The following is a 21,985-nucleotide window of genomic DNA, read 5'->3' as shown; positions in this document are numbered from 1 at the left end:
GTACTGAAATATGACTATATTCTAAAACATTAGAGCGATAGGTTTAAAAGAATACTATTTTATGTAATAAAAATACTTTATGCAGTCATAAAATGTTTAAAATAAATATAAAGGATAATAAGGCTTCAAAATAATATAAATAGATTATCTATAATGTTTAAAGAATGTCCAGGATCATGCTTTGAAAATGGAATAAAAGCTCTATTTTGACCCACGCTGAGCACGCCCGCCCTTAAAGGACTACATGAAATATGCAAGCATTGAGGCCCAGCCGGACAAGTGGCCCGAAATCTCAGGCTGTTTCATTTAATTTACGAAAGCATTGAGAAATTTATAAAAATCACAGTTAAATGAGTAACAATTTTTTCATATTATAACAAATTGTTTGAATAATAAATTTTACACATAATTTTTAATTATTGAATTACAAAAATGTTAATCCTCAACGATCCACTTTGATGATCTAAGCCTACGCTTTGATTAATGATTATGATCTTAAAGCTCATTTACATGATTCAAGAATCTCTCGGAGATGTCCCACTACCAACATAAATGAGACGAAAATAACTTGATAAATGTTCACCTGACAGAGTGACTGTTTTCAACTTACTGCATCACAGGAAATTCAAAATGATGCCAGATAGGCTGCGGTAACTACTGAAGTTATGTTAAAATAAAATCAAAGAAAATGCAGTTTAAATAAATATATGTTTCAGCCTCTGTTATTAAAATCCTTTAAACGCAGCTATTTTAAAATGCTCTATAATTGAGCTGAAACCATATTATAGAATGTATGAAGTTTTAAATATTTTTTTTGGTCTGCCCATAAAAATACGGTATAAAGTAAAAATCATTAACGATTTAGTGTATTGATCTAATACGTGTAAGTATATTTACGAGAATAGGCTATTAACCATTCACTCACGCAAACTTTAGGAAGTATAAAGTAAGAAAATGCAACTGTGTACATTTATTAATACACCTACCTTGCATATAAGTACAGAAAATTGTTTAAAAAGGTCATGCATTGTATAGTTATACTAGCACGATTCAATCCGGAAGCTAAAGTACAAACTATGCCACTGTGTGAGGTTAATCCAAATATTAAGTAATAAGTGAAAACATAAATACATATAACGTGAAACCATCGATTGAAACGGACTTATAAGAAGCCAGTAAATCAATAACTACCGGTATTACCATAGTAACCGATTTTAAAGGATGCTATTTAAAATATTATTTGAAAGTCAAATATTACTGTTACGTGCTTCGCAATATTATTGTATCGTTTCAAAAGCAGATACTAGCGCCAGCTTTGAAAATCGATGCGTACTAATTGTTAAAATCATGTTTACATAATGTACGTAGATAATATTACGGTAAAACAGTTTTCTCAATTACTTAAATAAAATTATAGTATCATAAAATGACTGTTATATATTTTCATTTGCGTCATATAAAATAATACTTAATTTCTAAAGATATTAGCTGGAATTATGTACATACTAATAATCCGTTGACAAGAAACGAATGAAGAAATTATACTTGCGACACATTCCTGTGAAAGACAGAAGTTGGAAGTGAGCAATTGATGATAAAACTACCTACTATAGGTATACCTAACATAACAACCAATATAAACGTAAATATTTAAACATTTAAGGGGGGACATGCTCGTCGAAGGTCAAAATTGAGTTTTTATTGTATTTTCAAACCATGATACTGGACACTCCTTAAACGTTGTAGATAATCTATTTATATAATTTTGAAGCCTTATTATCCTTTATAGTTATTTTAAACATTTGATGACTGCATACAGTATTTTTGTTACATAAAATAGTATTCTTTCAAACCTCTCGCTCTAATGTTTTAGAATATAGTCATATTTCGGTACATAACTGTGCAGTGGTGTTAAGATTTTTTACGTTTATTAATTTTTAAACGCATTTGTGAAACCATTAGTATAATTTATTACGAGATAATTTTTGTAAAATATTCACGATAAAAAATTATATTGATAATCTCTGTGATCCCAAATTTGACAAGAATTAGGCATTTTATTATTTAAAAAATCGGCAAGATTAACACATTTGAAGAAGATTCTAAAGATATTTATTATAAGCTATGTCTTTCACCATTCAAGTGTGATAAACATCTTATGAATAATGATTGCTTTATAATAATTATTGACCTAAGAATAAGGTAGTGTTTTTTTGAAATACACCCTTTCTTTTCTCATCCCCTAGTGGTTAAGCTACAACATACGGCCGTAGCCATAAATTGACAAACTATAATTAAAATAAGGAGTAAAATTATGTTAACGCGCGTGTTTGAACATGTACCTAACCGATTTATTTTTTATTTTTTTTAAAACGGTACATGTTTAAACACGCGCGTCAATATCGTTTTACTCCCTACTTCAATTATAGTTTGTCAATTTATGGCTACGGCCGTATGTTGTAGCTTAACTACTGGGGAATGAAAAAAGAAATGGCGTATTTCAAAAAAACACTACCTTATTCTTAGGTCAATAATTATTATAAAGCAATGATAATTCATAAGATGTTTATCACACTTGAATGGTGAAAGACATAGCTTATAATAAATATCTTTAGAATCATCTTCAAATGTGTTAATCTTGCCGATTTTTTAAATAATAAAATGCCTAATTCTTGTCAAATTTGGGATCACAGAGATTATCAATATAATTTTTTATCGTGAATATTTTACAAAAATTATCTCGTAATAAATTATACTAATGGTTTCATAAATGCGTTTAAAAATTAATAAACGTAAAAAATCTTAACACCACTGCACAGTTATGTACCGAAATATGACTATATTCTAAAACATTAGAGCGATAGGTTTAAAAGAATACTATTTTATGTAACAAAAATACTTTATGCAGTCATCAAATGTTTAAAATAACTATAAAGGATAATAAGGCTTCAAAATTATATAAATAGATTATCTACAACGTTTAAGGAGTGTCCAGGATCATGGTTTGAAAATACAATAAAAACTCAATTTTGACCTACGACGAGCACGTGGGCCGTTAAGATTTTAAAAATATCACCGTGAAGGTACCTACCTATTTGAAATGAACCATTTGGCGGTTTCTTGGAAATATTTTCCCGGAGACAATTTTAAAATTAGTATTTTTTCACATTCGCAAAATCACTTAACGTAACACGTCACATTCGCGAGACAATATTATATTTGAGTGTTTCGAAATATTTACCGGCATTGAGATGTTTGTATAATATTATCATTTCGTAATATTATGATAATATTTCACGGGCATTTGGAGACAGCATTAGGGTCTAGGACTTCTTTATTTATCCAGAGTGAACTATTTACAATTTTAATGTCCCCTTGAACACTTAAAATTGATTATTCAAAACGTTTCTTATAAGTATTATGTCTTCTACGCAATACTAGCAAAATATTTTTAAAAAGTGTTAAAAATATTAATTCAAATAAATTATATACATAGAATTTATTTTACGATTTGCTTGATACATTTTAATAAAATATTGTATCTTTAGGGTCTAGGCTTCAATTTCATTCATGGGTAGGCCGCTAAAATTTATTGTAGGTTTGAACGCATCGGCTAACAATAAATTAGATAAGTATAAGATTTACAGCTAGTCGTTCGTGTAACTTGGGTAGGTTTTTAATAATATATAGATTCGTAATGTTTTATAATGCGAATCGCAAAACACGCATTGCGGTCAACGAAGCCTTTTCCAATTGCAGTAAAAGTCACATTTTCGGCATTAAACGGGTAAATATAGGGTTACCTAAAATAAAATAACCATAACAAAAATAAGAGATATATATTATACGGAACTCTTCCTTTAATAAGTTGTTTGTGTCATGAGCTGGATACCATGTTGCACCATTTTATTGGAATCACATATTGTACAGATCAAAATCATCGAATTCTTACCAGAAAAAAACAGTAATCATGTTTCTGTAGCGTTTTCCATTGACAATCACTACATTGCCATTTTAGTTTTCCAAAAAAATACGGTCCAGTTACACCTCCAGACCATAAACCACACCAAACTGTTAATTTTTGTGGATGTAAAGATGTTTCGAGAAATGGATGTCAGCCACTTGCTCAACCTATTAGGTCCATACTCTGAGTCATACACAAATTGAAAAACAATATGTGTACTTGCCAGACCCAGGATTCGAACCTGGGACCCTCGACTCTATAGGCCGGCATTTAAGCCACGCGGCCATCGTGGGTGTTCTGTTAATACAAATCTGTTACCTCCACTCTGTGGAGGCCCATATGATCCTATTAGGATCGGACATGGTCGAAAGAAAAAACGAAGATGTTTCAAGAATAGTATGTGGGTTTTCATTACTTCAAATGCGATAATTAATTTATTGTGCTTCATCGCTGAAGATTTCCTGAAATAATGGATCTATTTCAAGTTAGTCCAAAGTCCAAACAGCAAAATTTCGACGCACCAAATAATGGTCATTCTGTTTAAGTTCTTGTGTTAGCTAATTTTTATTTGCGTATTTTATGCGGACAAGATCGTAAGATCGTGGTAGATCGTAAATTGCAAATACAGGCGTTGTGTACGATTAAAGAGTATTGCGTGTAGTAGTGGCGTAGCTTAAAATATTGGGGCCCTATGCAACAATCATGGAAGGGCTCCCCTTAGTGTTTGTTTAAATAACTTCAATAAGATAAAAACGAGAGCTTTTTTATGCTATTATCTACTTCAAAATTTTTCTCGAATCTTGTCGGTTTTTGGCCCATTTTCTGTCATAAAATAGAAAATTCTTTTCAAAAAGGAGTTTTTGGGATATAATGCTTTGCATACTCTAACTCAGCCACTGGCGTTTAGAAAGTTTTAATTGAATTAAAAAGTAGGCACAATAAAATATGCAACAAATAATATTAACAATAAATTATTGGTACTGCACCAATTATTCTCACTACAAAAGGAATATTATAATATAAAATAGGTACCTACCCACCAAAGTTCAAAATCGTAACGTTAATTAAATTAGATTTAACACAATTCAACTTCAATAAACCGGTATAATTATTGTTTACTTATCATAATTAGCTACAGTCATACTTATTAACAGTATTATGCTACGAGAAGGTTTATATAGTTGTTTATACATAAAAATACAAGTAAGAATGTCTTATTTATCAAATTTTAATTACGGTTTGCTTAAACTTTGGCGGCGAATTATTGTAATTCAAAACATGAAATTGATATTGCAATCAATTGCCAATATCATTAGGACTTAATTAATTATGAAGGATTACCGTTGTTACATAGCCAATAATAATATGAAGTTATTGACAGATTAGACTTCAAGACAAATTGAAAGGTCACTTCAAATTACGGCGTGAGACAAATCAATCATTAGCAACGCGGTAGAAAACATGTTGTATGATAAGATAATAATTATATAATATCTCACAGTTACACTAGTAAGTTAGTTACCTGGCTTAGTCAATTTAAATTTAAATTTAAAATTTAATTTAGTGAAGATTTTTGGATTAAAATATTACATCTATATACCTATTGTTGTTATTATTTGCTTACTTATGAACATTGTGTATATGCAGTCAAATTAAACATGGCCATGACGACATGGACTCTTATTAATATCTTCAAAGTTCATATAAAAACAAAAAGTCACTATAAATAACAATGTTATTTATAGTGACTTATGTTGTCGTTGAACTGTTAAAATCTGTGATATCACAATTTTTCCACATGGTGTTTTAATAGTTTCTGTTTGTTTATAATATGAGACCGCATAGTTTAGTTAGAAAGCGACAAGTTTAACGTGAGGCTCCGCGGCGTAGCTGCCGTTAACCCCTCAATTTAATATAATTGTTTACAGAAACCTCCGATGAAACACGTCTCGTTTTAACACTGTAATACCATCATATTGGATATATTATGAACTCGATTATAACGAACTGACATTGTTTGTTATATAGATAAATAAATTCATTCAGTGACGTCATTTTTGAGTTTAAAAAGCAGTTTTTTCTCTCTCCTGTAAAATTTCAATTTTGTCACATCTGATGTTTTAGCAATTCAACAATAATAAATTTATGAACCCTAAAAATATATAGTTTAATAATAATTAATGTAGATAGGCTCTTACTACATAAACTGCGAACTGTGAATTAGGTGACATATAAACATAAATAAAAAATCGGAATGAACACACATTATCATAAACTGAATATTTGATAATATATGTTTCATAACTACTTCCCTCACTTTGAACGAAAGAATTTTCGTGCATAATACGATAATTTTATTGTATTATGTCAACCAATCCTTTGCAAAGCTAAAAAGATATTAAACAAATATTAGGGATTCTACAAAACAGAAATAAATAGACAGTAATTCCACATTGTTTTTTCTTGTATACTCCACCTAGAAAGGTGGCCAGGTCATTTGGTTTAGTTATATATTTTGGGGTTTTAATACAACAACAAAAATATTAAATATATAAATATAATATATATATTTGATAATAAATATCAAAAAGATTTTTTTAATAGTTACAGAACATATAATTTTATAATGTGCAAGTAACGTTTGATGCTCTGGTTCATGCATATGCTATGAATACAATACAAATTTAGGTAGACAGACTACATAAAAACAAATTATGTTAACTTATCAATGTTCGGCAATTAGCCAAGCCAGATGATTTTCATTATAATAGTTTTGAAATACGAGGAAAATGAACCAAGTAAATAAAAAACCTACTCGCTCGGTTCACTGTCTCTTGTAAAAACAACACGTCTGGTACAATGCCAAAAACATCAGTAAAGAATGGAAAAGCAGCAGAGGTCAATTTAAATTATTAACATTACAGAATTATGATTATTTTAATTAGATTCTCAGACAGTATCAATTATTTTATTTTAGTATACCTAATAATATTATTTGTTGTATAAATTTACCAAAAAATATATTATAATTTACTAAGTTATGTAGTAATTACAATTTGGTTTCTAAGCTGAAATTTAGTATCTATCTACGAATACATTGAAAGGTAGTTTGTTAGACGTGTTTAACTAGGCTGAAGTTTGTCCGATGATGAAAATTATAATTTAAAAAATACATTTGAGCGTTTTTTTAAGCTTTTTAAGTTATTATTTTGTTTCTATTTACCATATTAATAGAAATAGGTATATTTTTATTCTTGATCAAATTTAAAAGTTAGCTGATTCATTTATGTATCTAAACTATGGAAAATACTTATTTTTATTTGATAACCAAATAAAATCCTCATTAAACTGTTGAGCAATTATTATTAGGTAGTTTACGAAAAGTGTGGATTAAGTAAACGCTTGAACTTGAAAAATACATTATTTCTAAAAATAAAGTAATCTATTACTAAATAAGAATATTGCGTGACTAGATGTTTATAGCATTGCGATTATAGATAGAAATACCTTTTATAATCGGTACTTTCAAAATAAACACGTTACCAGACCTGGGTAACACATGCTTTAACAACTGTGCGATTTGTGTTATTTCGAGAAATTTATTTGAAAACGTAAAGTCAAAGAGACAAACTGGTTCCAATAAAAATTGTTTTATGGTTTACGTATTTTTATTTTATCTCTGCGTATGTGAAGAGACTTTTTTCATAAAGATACCAATCTGACGTAGTTTTTAAAAATATATTCTGAAAAATGAATTTTAGCAAACGTCATTATTATTAGTTACCTCCCCCGCAACTGGTCCATTGTGGGGTGACTGCATATGTTTAATTACCGACAGGTGTTGATAAGGGTATTTATAAAATTGTATTTTATGGTCATAGCATTCTCTATGGTAAAAATGGTGGTAAAAATTACAATCATCTATCAATTTATGTAGTCGATACTTTTACTTAAAACATCGTAAAAATACATGGCGTAAAAATTATTTGGAATTGTTCCTCTGAAGAATGAATGAAATACACTCAACGGAGAATGGCGGTATAATGACAATGACAATAATAACATTATCATTAGGTTCATATTATGTACCTAGTCATATTTAAAAAAATCGAGGGAAGTTATGTAGATTAAAGAAGTAAAAAATCCATGTTTGAAATTATTCTTAATATATTACCTATTTCATAAAACATTATATATTTCAGAAAACGAATGAAATGGTCACGTGCGGTGAGTGTAAATTGTAAAGATGCTGTTAAAAATGCATATATACCTATTCTTACATTATATGGGTACTTGCTACCTACTTAGGATTTGTAACAAATTTAATTTTTACGGGCAGGAGGTATTGAAATGAGTATATTAAATATATAACTATTCTTTTTAACACCGCAGCAGGCAATTTGGCCCAATGACAGTAGTGCAGTTAGTATTAGAAGTGAATCATATATATATATGTGTACCTATATACATTGTGACCTTACCAGGAATCGAACCAAGAGCCCCTAGATGATAGGCCAGCACCTTACGCACTAAATTACGAGGTAGTATAGTTTGTGATATTGCGGAGTGGTATTTCGGCGATATTTTAAAAATAATATTAACTACCATATAATCAATAAAATAAGTATACTTATATAAAACTTTCCCTATATTACACAATAAATATGTTCATAATTATTATTATCGCATAGGTAATACTTTAACAATTATTTGTGAATAAGCTCCATATCAATAGCCATGAACCGCATACCACTGGGATGAATTCATTTTGAATATTTAAACATTTATTAATATTTTAATATAATGTAATTTGATATTGAACACGTATGGAAACGTTTTATTTTATTTGAAATAGTTAAAATTTAAAAAAGTATTTAGTCACAGGATTTATGATAACGTAAGTACTTTTTCAAGTTTAATCACGTACCTATACAAAAAAAACGTACCTATATTATTAATAAATTATTTCATATTATAATATTGTGTGTAAGTACATATTAGATAATATGAAGAAACAAGTTTACAAAATAGTATTATATCTAGGGAATAACAAATTATAAAATCAAAAGTTTCTAAGCTAAGGGAAATCTTTGCTCATCTAAATAATAGGTAGGTGCAATTTCTCAGAATAAGATCTTTCAAAATTATGATAGGAACATACTTTATAAATCCCTGTAAAATTATCAATGACAAAATTTTCGTTTGCTTGTTGCATAGTTGGTCAACCTATATCTTATACATTTATATCATACTATTTATTCGATATTGTCGTAATATTTGTATATTAATAGTAGTTATAGGAATAATAGAAAGCTAAACTCAATGTATACTAATATACTATTATATAACATAATGAACTTGTGGATTTTCTTCCATTGCATTATAAAAACTATGGTCACAGCAGCGCTGGTTAATTTTAGCTTGGCACAGTTTTCCGCGACGCCCGCAAGAGGCGCCCGGTGCGCGCGAAGCCCGTGCCAGAATTTTCGTAAAAACATTATCACCCAAAACAAACTCGAAAAGCTTCGCGCAAAACGACCAAACGAACAACGAAAAGTGCTAAACATACCATTGCGAGCTTTCTCTGTTTTCATTTTGTGCCTTTAATACAAAGGGTTAGAATAACAAGTGTTGTGCTCCAACTGAAAAAACAGAGTGATTGTCCTCTTTTTCCGATGTGGCTATATTTAAATCTCAAGAATTGGCTAGCTAGTACGCGTGAACTCTGTTGGAACTTTTCTTGATGTAGAAATTTAAGGTAAGTGGATATTTTTATTTCCATTAGCAGTCTACAGCGATATATACTCGTACTATGACTATGGCGATAAAACTGTCTTAACTTTTTACTAGTTACTTAACTATTATTTATGGATAATATTGTAATACTAGGGTATCCAACACAAAACAAAATATTTGACATTAAGGCGATACCTCTACCTAACAGAGGCACCTAGCGGAAAATAAAAAAGCTTGCAATTTGAGAAACTTTTTTGATAATTTTAAATTTTAAATATATTATTTAATACATTAAATAATATGTATCTGAAGAAATTAAAAAGAAAAACATTTTGTATTTTCACTCAAAGATAAACATACAATTGTAAAAAAATGTTATAAAATATGAATTTTTCAAAGGACCCCATCTTATTATTACATAAATTTTATGGTCATATTTATTATTAAAATTTAGTTAATTATTAAGTTTTCTATATTTTGTCGTAAAGATTTTGACTATTTCATAGTTATAATATTTTTTTAATTATTCTAAAAAACATCGATTTTTAAAAAATATAAATGTTCATAACTTGAAATCCTTTTTATTTATATATATATCTTATTTAGATAATATCGTCTCTGTTCTGGCAGAACACACTAACTGGAGAATACTAGTTTTGAGTAATTTGACTTTGAAGTTGTTAAAATGTTTGAAATGGTCTATCATGTGAGTTTATTAAGTAATCATAAAAATTATGACTTTAAAATAAAGACTGTTTAGTTATTAAGAAGGTTTCCAGACGGTAAAGTTTGAAATAAGGAATATTTTGGTATAACTAACTCAATATGTCATTTTTTCGAATTAGTGTCTTCTGCCAGAACAGTGACGATATGGTCCCAATTAGAGTTGGGTTTCGAGAATTTTCCGACGGGAATTCTCAAGAAATTTTCAAGATTTTCCATCCTGAATCTCGAGAATTGAAATTTTGAACATTTCGGGAAATCCCGGATCTCGAGAATCTTTTCTCGGGATTCGGGATTTCTTTATTATCAAATATTAATTGAAAAAACAATATTCTATATGAAAAAAGTGGACAGAAAATACAAAACGTTCAAAGACTGATCGGGGCATTTACACTCAAAATGAGTACAACTTTTGCAACATCAGGGAATTTTGTGTCTCAAAAGCGTACACGATTGTTAGACGTAGACTGACAGCTGTGTTTTTTGAAATTACATTTTAATAAATAATTTTTTGAACTATTTTTGTTTGCCTACTTCTATTTTATTTGTTTTCCGATATCTCGAGAATTCAAAATTTCATCATTTCGGGAAATCCCGAATCTCGAGATTGAGATTTTTTCGGGAAATACCCAACTCTAGTCCAAATATTGAAGCTCGATTTTTAAAATTAAAAATTTTAATAATTAATGTGACCATAAAATATTTATGTAATATTAAGATGGGGTCCTTTGACAAATTCACATTTCATAACATTTTTTTACAATAATTGTAAGTTTATCTTTGACGTAAAATAAAAAAAATATTTATCATTTTAATGTTTCCAGATAAGTACATATTTATTAATTAATACAGTTTAAATTGTAAATTATCAAAAAAATGTCTCAAATTACAAGCTTCGTATTTTTCCGCTAGGTGCATCTAGTAGGTAGAGGTATCGCCTTAAAATAAATACATGTAGCATATTATTATAATGACCATTAGCCATAAATAATTATTTGAGCTAATCTTAATATAAAGTATTAAATGAATATTATTGGATAAATGGAATAACTTGCACCTTTATTAATAAAACCATAATGTGTCCAGTAGATATTAAACGTTTTAGTAGAATGGTAACAAATTATAGTTTATATACCTAGATCCAAAATAATGTGCATATTGCATAATCATTTAAGGACAATATTTAATTTTTATTTAATTTATATGGAGTGGTAATATACCTAACTTACGAAATAAATTTGAGGATAGTATCAAACATACTAATAAAAGTTTCTTTATGTTTCAGAGACAAATATTCATATACAATATATAAAATAAACATGGAAGGCAGCGGAGGAAAATCGGAATTAAAAAAACCTGCGACTGCATTAAAGAAAGTTGGCAGTTTCAGAGCTGAATCTGAAACTCAAACAGCGGTTGCTGTAAGAGTTCCGTCATTTAACCAAAAAGAAGCAACAGAAGCCGCCGAAAGAATTGTAACAGATGAACAAGCACACAGTGCGTCAATGGCCAGAAAACGTCGACTGATGACTAAAAACCGTGCTCAAGGTGTAAGGACAAGAGAAAAAACACCCGAGCCTAGCAAAACTTCTATTGCTCACGAAGATACCACTACTACTGATGAAGATGATGCCAAATCACCACGAAGTCAAAGTGAAAAAGAAGCTGATGATATTTATGCAGAAATGCGAAGAAAACTTCAAGAAAAAAATAATGATAAGGATAATGATGACCTTGATATTGATGCATTGCGTGAAGCAAAAGTCGAGGAAGCCAAAGAGAGACGCCGTAGAAGTATTTCACCGTTTGCTTTACCAACAAAAGAAGAAATTGCCAGACTTCAAAGAAAAGGAAGTTTTATCGATCCAGGAAATAAATTGCTATCAACTATCCCAACATACGCGATAACTCCAAAAGATGAAATTGATTCTGACAGCAGGAGAGACTCTCTTGTTAGAGATGAAGGCCTCGTGCGAAGAGATTCGCTGATTAATCCACCAAGCCCTAATAGTCCCGGTCAACAAACATCTCCGTTCCAATTGACAACCCCACCTAGCCCTCGAAAACCGGAACGGCCCGTTTCGGCATCTGAAAGATCTGCAATATCAGCTCAGAAAGCTACTAACCAGCCAAAAACTCAATCGATTAAACAAAGCCCTGTCACATCTAAGCCCAAACAGTCTAGCCTCAAACAATCTACTAATATTAACACCTCTATTGTTAATAGACCCCAAGACCCAATTCAAAAAATAACTTCTGTCAACCCAACTGCTGGTAATACAAATGCAGTACAAACCCAAAAATCTGACCCTTCTAATGCTCCCCCTGTAAAACCTAAGAGAAGCAAATCCGGAACCAGAAGTCAGGTAAATCCCGATAACAATAATACTTCTAGATGTGTGATATTGTAAAGAGTGCTACTGTAATGTGTGTCTGCGTTTTAGGGTCGTACGAGTGAAAGTGAGATGAGTGAAGATCAAAGCAAAAACAAAATAGAACCACAAAAACCACCAAAACCAAAAGAGAGGAGACGAACTATAGCAGCTATTAAACGAAGTGTAAGAGAAAGATCACCTGCAAAAAGATCCCAATCAGCAACTAGAGCAGACCAACCGTTAGATGTGACCGGCATAGAGTTAACAAAAGCAGGGTCGGAAATTATCGATCTTTTAGAGAAAGCAAGACGTAGAAGTATTTCGATTCCTGACGAAGACCTCAAATTAAATAATGCAGACAACATGGCCGTTGACAAAAGCCGCCAACTAATGACACCTAACAAAACACCGTCTACTCCGAAAAAAGCTGGTTTAAAGATTACTTCCCCCAAAAAAATTGAAATCCTCAGCCAAGAAGAAATGATGGAAAGTTTCAAACAAGCGCAAAGAAAAAGTATGGAAATTGAAAGAAGTCGTCGTAGCTCAGGGTATATAGATGCAAGTCAATCTGAAATAACAAGTTCTTGTTACTCCTCTTCTTATAGTGAAGACGAGTCGGATTTTGATATTACTAAACGAAGCGCTGAATTAACAAGAAAACTTACTCTTCTGCAACACGAGAAAGAGTCAACTCAAACAAAAGAAAAGAAACAAACTGAGAAAAAGAAACCCCCCATTGAAGAACCTGAAAATCTTATGGCAATTGCAGAGGCAGAGGCAAAAATGTCAGCAGTACGAGTCATGTTTAGAAATGCAAGACGAGTATGGAAAGTGTTTAAAGTAGAACAAAAACCAGATTATGACAAAATTAAAGCAATGAGAAATAGATGTTTCAATGATCTAATAATAGTGCTAATATTTTGTGGTGTAGGGGGATTTATTTTTAGATATACAGAGGGAGCATTTGAAAACTTTTATAAGTGCGGTGTAAGGAGAGTAAAAAGAGATTTTATCGATTCTCTTTGGCAAGGTAGTCATAATATGAGAGAAGATGACTGGAAATCTATGGCTAGAAAAAAGCTTTGGGAATTCGAGTCACAGCTACACACTGCTCACGAAGCCGGCGTGCACTCATACAGTGGACAAAAATCCTGGTCATTCTTGAACTCCGTAGTATACTGCTTGACCGTTATAACAACTATTGGTAAGATTTTTTTTAGGTAGGAAAAATACATACATAAAATAACGTAGTATTTTCATTACCATGGTATGTTAAGTAAGTTGACGATGGTTATCTCAATTTCCCCCCAAAAAAAACTGATATATCGGTAAGTATATTAAATGGTTTACATAAAGTTGACATATCATCATTTAATACTGGATTAAATTTAAAATCAAGAATGGACAAAAAGAGGTACTGGTGGAAATTATTAATTTGGATGTAAACTTGATTATTCAAACTAAGGAACAACTTTCGTCCGTAGTATTTTTTATGTTTTGAATCCAAGGTGGGTGATATGTCGAGAATCACAGGAGATAAAATTAAAAAAAGAATTTGATCGATTTCGTCACATATTTTACACTACTTCCCCTATCAAAAAATAGCTGTTACTTCGTCACGGAATTACTCTAGCTGGCGCAACTTTACGACGCTGATAATTAGATTCTAAAGAAATTTAAAAAATATAATATCCTTCTCGCCATTCGGTTTAACTATTTCATCGTGTATTGTTATATGTCATATTTTGACGTGCCGTTACTACTACAGTATAAAACGTTATTTAAGGTGAAACAAAGTAGTAAATAAAATAATAATGTACACGAGCATTGTTTAATCATCATAGGAAAAATTATTCTCCATTCATTCATTCATTCTATTTTTTTAATATGCTTGTGAATCTATCTTGGGTGTATTTGTCTGAGCAATAAATTGTACGGTTACAATATTCAATGAATTTATATGATTGATTTATGTAAACGTGTAATAGGTACGTAAGACTCTGGCCTTCCATCAGGGAGCTCTGGGTTCGAACCCGGCGAGGACACGATATATTTATGTGATTTTCTCAAAACCTGGGTGTTTGTGATTATTCAAATTACTAACCACCACCTTGTCCGAAAAAGGAAGGGCATAGTTAATAAAAAAAGTCTAATTCTCTATGATATTTGGTAAAAAGGCTGTCACTGTGTGTATAAAAAACTTAAGGGGGTACATGCTCGTCGAAGGTCAAAATTGAGTTTTTATTGTATTTTCAAACCATGATACTGGACACTCCTTAAACGTTGTAGATAATCTATTTATATAATTTTGAAGCCTTATTATTTTTTATATTTATTTTAAACATTTGATGACTGCGTAAAGTATTTTTGTTACATAAAATAGTATTCTTTTAAACCTCTCGCTCTAATGTTTTAGAATATAGTCATATTTCGGTACATAACTGTGCAGTGGTGTTAAGATTTTTTACATTTATTAATTTTTAAACGCATTTATAAAACCATTAGTATAATTTATTACGAGATAATTTTTGTAAAATATTCACGATAAAAAATTATATTGATAATCTCTGTGATCCCAAATTTGACAAGAATTAGGCATGTACCTAACCGATTTATTTTTTATTTTTTTTAAACGGTACATGTTCAAACACGCGCGTCAATATCATTTTACTCCTTACTTCAATTATAGTTTGTCAATTTATGGCTACGGCCGTATGTTGTAGCTTAACCACTGGGGAATGACAAAAAGAATGGCGTATTTTAAAAAAAACACTACCTTATTCTTAGGTCAATAATTATTATAAAGCAATCATTATTCATAAGATGTTTATCACAGTTGAATGGTCAAAGATATAGCTTATAATAACTATCTTTAGAATTATCTTCGAATGTGTTATTCTTGCCGATTTTTTGAATAATAAAATGCCTAATTCTTGTCAAATTTGGGATCACAGAGATTATCAATATATTTTTTTATCGTGAATATTTTACAAAAATTATCTCTTAATAAATTATACTAATGGTTTTATAAATGCGTTTAAAAATTAATAAATGTAAAAAGTCTTAACACCACTGCACAGTTATGTACTGAAATATGACTATATTCTAAAACATTAGAGCGAGAGGTTTAAAATAATACTATTTTATCTAACAAGAATACTTTATGCAGTCATCAAATGTTTAAAATAACTATAAAAGATAATAAGGCTTCAAAATTATATAAATAGATTATCTACAACGTTTAAGGAGTGTCCAGTATCATGGTTTGAAAATACGATAAAAACTCAATTTTGACCTACGACGAGCACGTGGGCCGTTAATGAAAAAAGAAATAATTTGTTTTATTTTTAGTTTTATTTAAAATGTTACTTGAAATCCTAATGGAATGTGTTTTTCACACGAGTTAGTTTAATTTTGTAATACGTACTCTGACTTTAGTAGATACCCATGACATGTAATACCTACATTACAAAAATTTATGTTTATTGTTTAAATTATTCGTGTTTTTTTTCATTTCAGGATATGGCCATATCGCTCCATCTACAACGACTGGTCGTGCCATAACAATAGTGTATGCAGTCTTTGGCATTCCATTGTTTTTGATACTATTGGCTGACTTTGGCAAATTGTTCACGAGATGTATCAAGTTCCTTTGGGCATTTGTGAGAAGATTGTACTACACTGGTAGCTGCAGAAAAGTTCGAAAAACCGTCCAAGTCCAGGTAAAAGATAAAGAAATTATTAAATAATATAAAACCACTTTGTGATACACGAAGTCAAAGTTAAAAAAGAATCTATAACTTAAATTAATTGTGAGTAAAGGTTTTGATTGAAATTTTTCGTCTTTTCTATAAATAATGAAAAAAAATTACGTTTCTCGAGAAATCTTGAGATTCTCATTTCTCAACAAATCATCAAAAAACAATATGAAATTAGGAAATTCTGATTGACAGAAATAATTAACTTCAGATAAAAATAATTACAAGATAAAAAGAACTTTTTATATACAACTTTTTTAAATTTTCTGTTGAATTATTATGCTCAATATGCTCAAACTAATTGTACTTGATGAGTAAATAAAAAACAAAAAAACAAACAAATATAGAATACTGAAATGTCATTTTGATTTCCATAGTAATGTATGTATTAATAATTTTGTTGCTAGGACCACCCACTTAGCAACCAATAATAGTGGATTGGATTACGGATTTCTTCCGAAATAACTTTTCATACAAAACAGAATTAACTGAAAATGAATTTAATTCTACTTAAATTAATTAATTCTTTTTAAAGATGGCTAAAAGTAAAGAATGCATTGGCATCGTGTTCTGATATATTCTAAAAGTTTCAAATGTCTAGCTAGTCGGGAAGTTAGTTATAAATCGATTGCAAGATTTGTACTGGATAAAAAACCATCGGACAAATAAGAATACGAGCTAATAAAAACGTTGTAAAATACGTCAGAATTTTTTAAAAACGAAAAATATTTTTGAACGATATTCTTGATGAATTCAAAGATTATCAATTTTCGATGATCGAAAAAAAAACACAATAACTGTAAGGCTACTAAATGGTGGCGTCTTATATGGTTACAAATGTCATGCATTGCTTAAGGGTGACAAATAAATGTGGGAGAGAGAATAATACAAATATTGTAAGTAAAATACGCGGACAAAAGTTTTTTCATCTGCTGCTAGGCGATGGTATTTTTAGTCTTAATATCATTGCATGTGTTCGTTTAACGGTGACAAAATATACATAGTAAAATAGTGTGTACTAAATTGTCATACAGTTTGAAGCTAAACGGCGTCACTGCTGTTGAAAATTTCGTTAGGTTAAAATGAGTCTATCGTCAGCGAGCTGAACATTTGAGACAGACTTACCTCAACTACATGCTCAGGATATAATTTTCCAGGCTTAAAAAACGTATATTTAGGATTATTATGATAAAGATAGAAAAGATCAAGGAAGAGTTCAATGCAAATGGAAGGACCAAAAAATGACGATTGCCACATATTTTCCAATGACACACGTCCTTTGTGTTGTTGAATCCTAATAGAGGTAAAGCCGAGCCACGTAAAAAGCTTATAGCTAAAGATAGCATAACTGAACCATGCTTTTCAAATAAATTAGTTTTAAAAAATAACTTCATGAGCCAATTTAATAAACTGTTCGTTTAAAAAATTTCTTAGCAGAACAACATTTTAGAACAGATAGATAACCATGCAACTATGTATTTTATTGTCAAAATTACTGTAGGTATGTGTTTTTGTACATAGAATTTTATGGGAAAAATATTACCTTTTTATTAAAAAATATACTCGGTCCATGTAAATAATAAGGCTCTTTCACATTATTAATTATTAATTTAATTGATTAATTTCTATTAATTACAGGAAGTGATGAAAGGATTAAATATGGTATATGAAGCTGCGTCAACTTTCAGAAGACCTTCTCAATACAATATAGATGACCCAGAAGCTTTGGAAGAACCACCTCCTCCAAAACTACCTCCCAAGCCTCAATCTCCAAAGCCGCAGACTCCGAGTTCTGGCCTACTTAATATTCCTCCAATATTCAAAAAACAAACATCAGAAGAAAGTGCAATCGAAATGGATCCACAGACCCCAGCTCCATCAGTATTCGAAATAGATGACGAATTTAATCTGCCCATCTCCGTAGCTATTACTTGCTTAATAATCTACATTTTAATGGGGGCGTCTATTTACGTGGTTTGGGAAGACTGGGGTTTCTTTGAATCCTTCTACTTCGTCTTTATATCCATGTCGACAATTGGATTCGGTGATTTTGTTCCAAACCACCCTATGTATATGATGGGAAGTATTATTTATTTAGTATTTGGAATGGCATTGACTTCTATGTGCATCAACGTGGTGCAGGTGAAATTGTCTGACTCGTTCAGGCAAGCAAGTGCAAAGATTGGGGCGACTATCGGTTTGCGAGTATCTGAAGAAGATGGAAGCATGGCACCAATCACCCCAGTTCCTGTTGAAATACCAGCGGTTCATGTGACAGCAAAACCACAAGAAAACAATGCACCGGTGGCTGTTTGAGAATTTTCTCAATTTTGACTGAAAAATATAACTTTAAAGCCTATAGGGCTGGCCAATTGCTATGAGTACAAATTGAAAGTGAATGAAGTGTCAGTAATTTCAGATAACTTATGAAAAAAAGTAATATGTGGGTACCTATGCAATACGCGTAGAAATATTAAATTTGTGGATAGAAAATACAAACCGTATTATTTATCTCTTAATTTTTTTTGAAATTTATATACAATTATATTTACGCCAATTCGCTTGAAATTATTTTCTTTTCAACTTGTATTCAATTGCTATAAGGCTACGAGGGCTGTTTTAATATTCACAGTGCTTCCTTGAACATTTCTTTTTATTTGACAATATTATTTGTCTTACGTTTAAGTATTTTTAAAAACCATGACGTTAGAGTTTTTTATTAGCTCAATTTATATTATTACTATTATATGGTTGGTTGTATTTTTATACCATTATGGTTACAGTTTTAAAGGAATGATTAAAAAAATAATGATAGGTACTCTTAAAAAAAACATGCCTTATTTTAAATGAAGTCATATTTTAATTACACTATACTATTATAATTTAGCTATGAAGTAGTTTTGTTATGTGTTTAAGAATAAATTAATTTGCCAAAAAATTACCGACACGTTGTAATTATATTGTATATTTTATATTTGTGCCTATTTTGTATGATGTTGCAAGTTTATTTAAATAAGAATAAAAATTAATAATATAAAGGTAAGTGACAAGCGATAAGCCTAACGCTTGAGGTCTGATATTGCTTACTATTTGTTTAAATACATCGCTCTCTACTACACGCATCGCTCGCATTCGCGTAGAAATCACGTAGGTAGTTGGTGTAAAGTAATTACAAGTTAAATGCCATTTTTTTTAAATATAAATTGACCATATTTACTATATCCTTTTTTACGAAAATGTAATACGACCGACTGTGGTCAATCAAAACAAACCTCGCGCAAAAGTATATTTTGAATAATAATTATATACAGTAATATTGAGCCAATTTAATAAATCATAAGTGCAATAGTCGTTACATATTTTTTTAATGTAAATCAGTATTTTAGTTTTATAATATAATAAAATTATGAAAAAAAACTGGCTTTTAGAAATAGCTGACACAGTCCTGTAAAAAAATTTAATAAGTCAAACAATTTATAAACCCAGGTTGATTACAATATTATATAAAATATAAATGACAAAAAACTATCATATGCACCATTAAAAATCGGGCATATAGTTTGATCGGAACATAAAATACTTTTTAATACTTCATGAGAACCATTAAACAGTATATAATAATATATACTAAAATTATATATTATAATAATATGCTTGACTTATTATAATTTATTATTCATTATTTTTAAATATATAATTTATGTAAGTACCTATTATCAGAATAGGTGGCTGGGATTTTGCGAATAATTGAATATAGGGAGGTAAAAATTTATATTAGATTTATATACCTATTGTATAAAAATATTTATGTGAATTCTCTACCGTAATATTATAGTATTATTTTAGTTATACACTTTTTTGATTAAGTTTTCAATGAAATGATTTTTTTGGGTGATTAATATTATTATATTTATATATAATAAATTTATTACGAAATATAACATTATTGTTTCAATTGGTTTGTCAAAAGTGTCACTGGTTTTTACCACGATAATATTTTATTTACCCTGCATATTTCTTCTATTTCTATTCTCTAGAAGGATTTTACAGTTTTAAAATAAAAAAGTTGATGGCAATTGTTATTATTTTATGAAAAAACGAAATGATTAATATTTAAAAGTTTTCATAAAAGGGGACTAAGAATCAGCCGATACTAAAAGTTTCAAAGTTAATAGAAGTTTAATCTACTGACATATTCGCAGCAGTTAAAACAAGTTTTCGATATACTCGTTTTTAAATCAGAAACTCATCATAAATACCTGATCATCATAGAGGAGGACTTTTCTTTGATCATTACAACAGTGTCGACTAATATACTTTATTATTTTTGTTTTTGAATTTGGCAACAGGAAACGTTAGTTTTATCATATTTGGTCGATACTAGAGTTTGTGTTTGAGAAATCTTGTCTCGAGAATTCCTGAAAAATAATTATTAGGAAAAGCCAATCTTGAATCTTGAGAAATCATGTTTCCGAAATTTTGAGAATTCTCATCTCTCGAGAAACATAAATGAGATTCTCGAGAAAATGTGAATAAAAAAAAAATGCTCAAAAATGTCAAATTTCTCGGTTAAAAAAATAATTTTCTTGGCCTGAAAAACCAAAAAAAAAACAATCTCGACTTTCATTGTGAACGAAATTTGTTAAATTTCTCGATAATTTTCAAGAAAACAAATATTTCTGATTTTGATAATTATTATAGAATCTCGTGAAATGAAAAAAGTCGAGAAATCACAAGTTTTACACGACAGTAATACAATGAGCAGGCTCGCAAATGGCAAATTACAGTATTGAAGTAGTATAAAATTGTAGAATAAAAATATCAAAAGTCTTCATTCATGTATATTGTGTGTCATTTTAACAAAATTTTAGTAAAAACCGAACGTAGGTACTAGATAGGTTCTTTATTAATATTGTGATAAGTATACTGATATTTATTTTTGTCAGCAGTGAACATTGAGTGCATTGACTTTTCCAGTCTGTCATTCTACACTAAATGGCAAATATGATAAAGTATTTTTAGCCAATAAGATAAGGTTTTCGTTATTTTTATAAAGTAAGTATTTATTATAAATACTTAGGTATACTATATTCAACTACATGCTAAATCAGCGTTTCTTAACTTATGGGTCGCAACCAAAAATTGGGTCGATTGGTATATTTAGAGGTTCGCGAAATATTAGCGTTTATAGTACCTATATATTATGCTGACAAGAATATTGTATTGAATACAATATTCTGGCAATACTGTTAAAAACATTGACGTTTCGTGCGATCGCAGTGGTCAAAACTAATTTTTTTTTTCGTGAGGACGTTCTCTTACCATTATAATATAGTCTGCTTTATACTAAAGTTCTTAAAATTTATTATACCCACAATGGAAAATCGTGAATACAAAAATATTTTATATTGGGTCGCAAACCAAAATTA

The 21,985-nt window shown here is 29.9% G+C and overlaps 1 protein-coding gene across 2 annotated transcripts in view; it reads left to right on the top strand.

Moving 5' to 3' along the window:
- LOC147067297 (potassium channel subfamily K member 18) overlaps positions 1-19,829 on the top strand; it is a 39,051-nt gene extending 19,222 nt beyond the window's left edge. Inside the window, exons 1-5 of one of the 2 annotated variants that reach the window (XM_085953574.1) lie at positions 9,423-9,722; positions 11,709-12,789; positions 12,868-14,002; positions 16,318-16,520; positions 18,195-19,829. In XM_085953574.1, coding sequence (XP_085809700.1) covers positions 11,743-12,789; positions 12,868-14,002; positions 16,318-16,520; positions 18,195-18,872 — 3,063 coding nt within the window. In that variant the 5' untranslated portion in view covers positions 9,423-9,722; positions 11,709-11,742 and the 3' untranslated portion in view covers positions 18,873-19,829. Of the gene's footprint in view, positions 1-9,422; positions 9,723-11,708; positions 12,790-12,867; positions 14,003-16,317; positions 16,521-18,194 lie in introns of those variants that run through there. The other variant, XM_085953575.1, reaches the window with a different exon arrangement.
- Positions 19,830-21,985: the final 2,156 nt, after the last annotated feature.

Source organism: Rhyacophila brunnea, unplaced genomic scaffold (genome assembly GCF_057557595.1).
Source record: "Rhyacophila brunnea isolate RB1 unplaced genomic scaffold, BYU_Rbru_1.0 scaffold_4, whole genome shotgun sequence".
Classification (NCBI taxonomy): Eukaryota; Metazoa; Arthropoda; class Insecta; order Trichoptera; family Rhyacophilidae; genus Rhyacophila; species Rhyacophila brunnea.
Note: the sequence above shows the minus strand (reverse complement) of the source record. Positions and strands in the feature narration are given on the sequence as shown.